The 5,727-nt window shown below is 44.0% G+C and overlaps 1 protein-coding gene across 1 annotated transcript; it reads right to left on the reverse strand.

The window, feature by feature from the left end:
- Positions 1–2,473: 2,473 nt before the first annotated feature.
- LOC114636430 (acyl-coenzyme A thioesterase 1-like) lies at positions 2,474–5,307 on the reverse strand (the record flags this gene model as incomplete). The annotated part of the gene is made up of 2 exons (XM_028784522.1): positions 2,474–3,079; positions 5,105–5,307. Coding segments are annotated over 2 exons (809 nt in total), but the record flags the coding sequence as incomplete, so codon positions are not given.
- Positions 5,308–5,727: the final 420 nt, after the last annotated feature.

A 5,727-nucleotide genomic window follows, 5' to 3' on the forward strand; every position in this document is an offset into this window, starting at 1 on the left:
CATCCATCTTGGGCAAGTTAGCAGACAGGACACATTCAAGATTGGAGAACCTTCCTCATGGCTTACAAACTAAAATCATTAAGTCGTTCTCGAAACGTGTTTCATGTCCCTCCCAGGTATAGCAGATAGGAATGAGTTTACTTCAGATTATTCATTATAACTAGCTATTGTTATTTGTTTATATGTCTCTATGGAAAAATATACTTTTGCCACATGTGTGGCTTGCCTGCCATGCGCAGCTTGCCCTGGTGATTGTACTCTTTATTCATGTGACTCTTCTTAACCCTCAGAGTATAAATTGTCTGATGCTCTGAATAAATAGCTCTGGTTATTTATGAGGTTTTAACCCGCCTCATTTTCAGGCTCCAGTTTCCCCACCTCCTTTAGAATGGTAAATGGACTTCAGCCTCTTAAACTTCTTTAAAGTCACTGCCCTCCCTGGGAGAAAACCTAATACCATCAGTCTGCTAAAGGAATACAGCAATTAAAGGTTCCTACTGACATACAGCAGCGATCAGGGCCTCACCCAGCCTTCCTCAGTAAATGGGAATTAACACAGCAACCCACAGCTAGACACTGTGCAGAGGGACACTCAGGAGGAGCACCTAACCCTCCCCTCAGCTCCCCTCAGGGCTCAGGGGTCTTTGCAGAAGAGGTGGCTGAAAGAGCCATATAGTGGGTAGTGGAAAATTCCTTTAATCCCAGAACTCCAAAGGCAGGGGTAGGTGGATCGCTGAGTTCAACTATAGAGCAGTTCCAGGGCAGTCAGGGCTTTTCAGAGAAACCATATCTTAAAAAAGGTTAAAAGGAAAGAAGGAAGAAAGAAAGGAAAGAAGAAAGGAAGGGAGGAGGGAGGGGGGGGAGAGAGGAGGAGGGAGGGAAAGAGAAAGAGGGAGAGAGAAAGGGAGGGGGGGAGGGAGGGAGGGAGGGAGGGAGAGAGAAAGAAGAGAGAAAGAAAAATCTTAAGAGCCAGAGGTTTTGGATCACTCCAAGGAAACTGTTTTCCAGATATGACAAGACTGTTATACATATGGACTCACAGAGACTGAGGCAGCATACATAAGACCCCACACAGGTGCAGGCCACATGGGATTCTGACACTGAGACAGGGAAGTGGACACAGGGACCCTCCTAACCAAAAAATTATTTAGAATTGATACTCACTGACAAATGGAAAGTCAGTTTTCTATAACAGTATGCCACTGGGTATATCAATGGCACTCCAGGTCAGGTACCATTCCCAGAATTTGGCCCACAATGAACCCCATGGTTGTGTGGTGTATGGTGTATTTCTGTTTACTTTTGGCATGTTTTGTCTTATTTGTTTCTTGTTTTGATTTTTGCTTTTATGTTTTTGTTTTGTTTTGAGAGAACAGAGTTGGGTGGAGAGATTCTGAGAGAAGTTGCAGGAGGAGAAAACATGATCAAAATATAGTACATGAAAAAAACTGAGCAATAAATAAATATATTGCTGCCCCCTAAGGTACAGTAGGATATCTCAGCAGCAGAGAGCTAGCCTACTATGCACAAGCCCTGGGCTCAGTCCTTGGCATCATAAGAAAGTAAGACCCAATCCTTCCTCGAACACAGTCCATAAAAACTTTGTGTGTGTGGGGGAAACTTCAAGACTTTATTAAAAGGAGAAAAAATACATATACAACTGTAAGGAGCAGGTCCTTAACAGGACCAACTCCATTTTGTAATAGGAAACTTGTAGAGACAAGTCTGGAAGTGAAGTTGTGCTATGATAACCAGACACAAGTGGTTATCAGCCGTGCAAGTCAGCAGCAACACCAAATCAAGCATAAAAGAGGAGCCCGACCAGGAGCACATTATCACACTGGTAACAATGATTACCTAGATACTCCGAACAAAGCCTCCTCAGCACTGAGAGACCTACGCCTCCAACTTCCTGGCCAAGCCCAGACTTCAAGCACCCTATGAGGTCAAATTAGCAATTCAATTAGCTGGAAGCCGCAGCCTGACCCAGCCTTCAAAGACTCTGGACCTGTAACAGGAAACCAGCAAAAGGACTCAGGTCTGATGTACTCAGGACTGATGTACTTATTGCTATGCATATTTCTTTGGTAATTAGTAACTTATTGTGTTTACTGTGGCGATATTGATAGAGGCAGTGTATAGGAAATGTGACAATATCTCATTGTGACAGTAGCTTTAGCATTGGTAATAATATATTATCTGCTATCCATCATTAAAAGAGAAATTGAATGTCAAATCCTCTGTCTCTCAGGCATACTCTCTCCTCTCTCATGGAGCTGATAATCTCACAGTCAAATCCAGCATATGATCCCTGAGTGGAGCAGGACCTGTGGCTCCTCTCCCCTCGGGGATTCTAAACCCTAATCAATAGCCTGCTTGTGACAGATAAGAGTCCCTGTTCTCGACAACAACCTAACAGGACCAGCTATTCTCAGGAGGGATCAGCACCAGAAATGTCACTACTCAAAGAAAATCACAGCTTTGCTGGGATTGTCCTCTTGTCCCCACTCAAATGTTTATGGAAAAAAGTCTGGATTTGCTGCCAAGCATCCACCTGGGCCATGGCGTGAGCCCTGGACTCCCCTCCCCAGATGACAGGACCACCCACCAGGTTGTGCAGGGAAGCCTTACACAAGGGGAAGTAAGGGGGCTCGATATAGTGGCCTGTCTCTGGGTAGCAGATGATCTGGGGCTTCTCCTTCCCATGGGCCTGCAGACGTTTGGAGGCCTCTCTGGCATAGTACTCGCTCTTCCAGTTATGGTCGTCCAGACCAACAAGGAACAGGAAGGTCGTGTTAGACCTTTCCACAGGGATGATGCTCTTCTGGTCTGGACCTTCTAGAGGGACATTCAGGGTATCAATAATATCTTTAAACCCATCTTTGGTTACTTTGATTCGATTTCTGTCAGTGCTCACAGGGGGCAGACTCTCATCTTTGTATTTTAAGGTTGTGGCAACATTAACCATGGAACCATTGATGATGACAGCGGCCGTGATGCCTTTCAGGAAAGAGGCCATGGAGAGGCAGAGCTCAGCCCCTTTGGAAATCCCCAGCAGGCCGATTCCTGGACCCTTGACCTAAGAAAGAGACGGAGAAAGGAAAGAGATTAAGCACACCTAGAGGGTGGGACAGTTAGTGATGCCAATCCATGGATGCAAGGTGGCCCTGAGCCTGAATCTCACTCTACCATCCTGGCTTTCAAGGTGATTAGGTCTCTTCAAATCAATGTCGCTAGTGGTAAGATGGGGCTCAACAAGTCCCACAGTCTCCATGAAGCTCAGAGAAGCAATGACAGGTAAATGCCTAAGCATGCCTGCGTCAAAGAAAGCATGTGGACAAGTCAACAGAAGCTTAGCTGTTTTTCTGTGGTGCTTTTATACTTTTGGGGGACACTGCATTCATACAAGTTGATGTTATTAATGTGAACCCAGGTGCCATTCTGTTCTGGCTAAAGCTCTGAGACCCATGTGCAAGCATGGAAGATGAGAAAGAGATTGCCTTAGGTTGCCACTGCTGTGATGAAACACCACCACCAAAAGCAACTCGGTGAGGAAAGGGTGTATCAGACACTTCCACATCATTGTCCATTGTTGAAGGAGGTCAGGACAGGAACTCAAACATTTCAGGAACCTAGAAACAGGAGCTTCCAGGCCACTGTGCAGGTCAATGAGGGTTGCTGCTTGCTGGCTTGCCCCTCATGATTTGCTCAGCCTGCTTTCTTATAGAACCCAGGACCACCAGCCCAGGATGACACCACCCACCACGGGTTGGCCCTCTTACATCATTCATTAATTAAGAAACTGCCCCACAGGCTTATCTACAAACCAATCTTATGGAAATATTATGGTCCCGTCCTCTCCAGTGACTTTAGTTTTGTGTCAAGTTGACATGAAAACTATCCGGCATAGAAATACTTGAAACAAACAAACAAACAGCTCAAAAATTGAAATTAGTAGTTACTTTATCAAAGAGTTATTTGAGGTCATTAAGAAGCTATCTATTTAAAGGTTTTATATATATATATATTACTTACTATATATATACCCAATATATATATTTCCAATATATATATATACCCTATATATTATATATACCCATTACTTATTATATATATATATATATATATGTGTGTGTGTGTGTGTGTGTGTGTGTCATAGAGAGGTATATAGGAATCAAGTAGATCTGACCCATTGGTCATTTCCTTCTGTGTCAGTTTTTTCTAATATGTAAGTGGTGGCAGTCACTGAAGGATTTACAAAACCACAAGCTCCCAGAAACGGCTCTACCTCTTCTAAGGGGTGCAACCCTTGCAACATGAGGCCCTTCCCATCAGCCCTCACTTCTGCTAGTCTTCATCAGTGGCCTCTTAGCTTCCTTGTCACACTGAATGAGATTCTCTTTTGTCCACAGCCATCCCCGCCTTGCCCTGCGCTACACTAAACTCATGTAGACCTAACTTTGTTTCCAGCCATGATTAACCCCTCTATTGTTTGCCAAATGAATGTTGTTAATCAGTTAATGGTGGGTCCTACCACAGGGACTTCACATGAGTCATTTTGTCATTTAGTGCTCAGAACAAACCCGTAGACTGGGGACACACTCACAGAAAGCAATGATGCTGCTGTGGGACACAGCCCCCCTGTAGTTTACCTCAGCCTATCCTGATCTTAGCAGTCACTGTGCCCAAATCCCAGATAGCCCCTTTCTGGACCAAACACAATATCTGCTATTTGTCCATGTGTTTCTATGATCAGACTGTCAACCAACTCTATACTTCAGGAGGTTATCTGGTTCAAAAACATTTTTCTTTTTGACTTTGGAAAAGAACAAATGTTTGGAACTGGAGAAGTGGCTCAGTGCTTAGTGCCCATTTGGTAGTCATAACTTTCTGTAACTCCAGGTCCAGGGGATACAAACCTTTCTTCTGCCATTTACAGGCACCTGGCACATACATGGTACACAAACATGCATGCAGGAAAAATATTCATATACATAAAAACTTTTAAAAATCTAAATATTTGACTGTGTCTCAGAAACTAGGTTGAAAGTCCTGCCTTGGTGGATGGATGTCTTTAAACCAAAAGACTGAAATAACAGCCAACCTGAGGGTTACTGAGCAGGAAGGTCACAGCCTCTTCAAAGTACTCCAGATGAAGGATGTCTACAACCTTAGGGAGGTCGTCATACTTAAAATAAGCCAGAGCCATGACAGCAAAGCCCTTCCCAGCCAGCAGACTAGCCCGATATTCCAGAAGTCCACCTTCAATTCCAAAAAGGTCTATGATCCCAGGAAAGGGTCCAGTTCCTTAGAAAGACACAAAAGGGAGAGACAGTTTATCAGTTACTCAGCTCAGCAGCATTGACCACAGAGTCTCCAGCATCATGGATGTCAGCTGCTGGCTGGATGCTGCGGCTAGGCCCTTTGTTCTTTGTTCGGCTTCCCTTGGATCCTCCCACTTTTCTGATTCTAATTTCCCAATGCCTGTTCCATTGTATTCCTAAACCAATGACCTTCTGGTATGTCTCTTCCCTACTTAAACCATCTAGACTCTTTTAAAAATATATATATATGGTGGTAATGAGCAGGTCGAATTAACTGAGCTTCCAAAGCATGGTGATGCCAAAGACTGTATGTAACAGATAGTCTTGAAAAAAAAAAATTGAGTAAAGGAATTCTAAACTGTGGGTCGGGTCTCCACATTCTACGCCAAGGCTTGTGATTTTC

The sequence above is a fragment of the Grammomys surdaster genome, unplaced genomic scaffold (assembly GCF_004785775.1).
Source record: "Grammomys surdaster isolate TR1022 unplaced genomic scaffold, NIH_TR_1.0 123998, whole genome shotgun sequence".
Classification (NCBI taxonomy): domain Eukaryota; kingdom Metazoa; phylum Chordata; class Mammalia; order Rodentia; family Muridae; genus Grammomys; species Grammomys surdaster.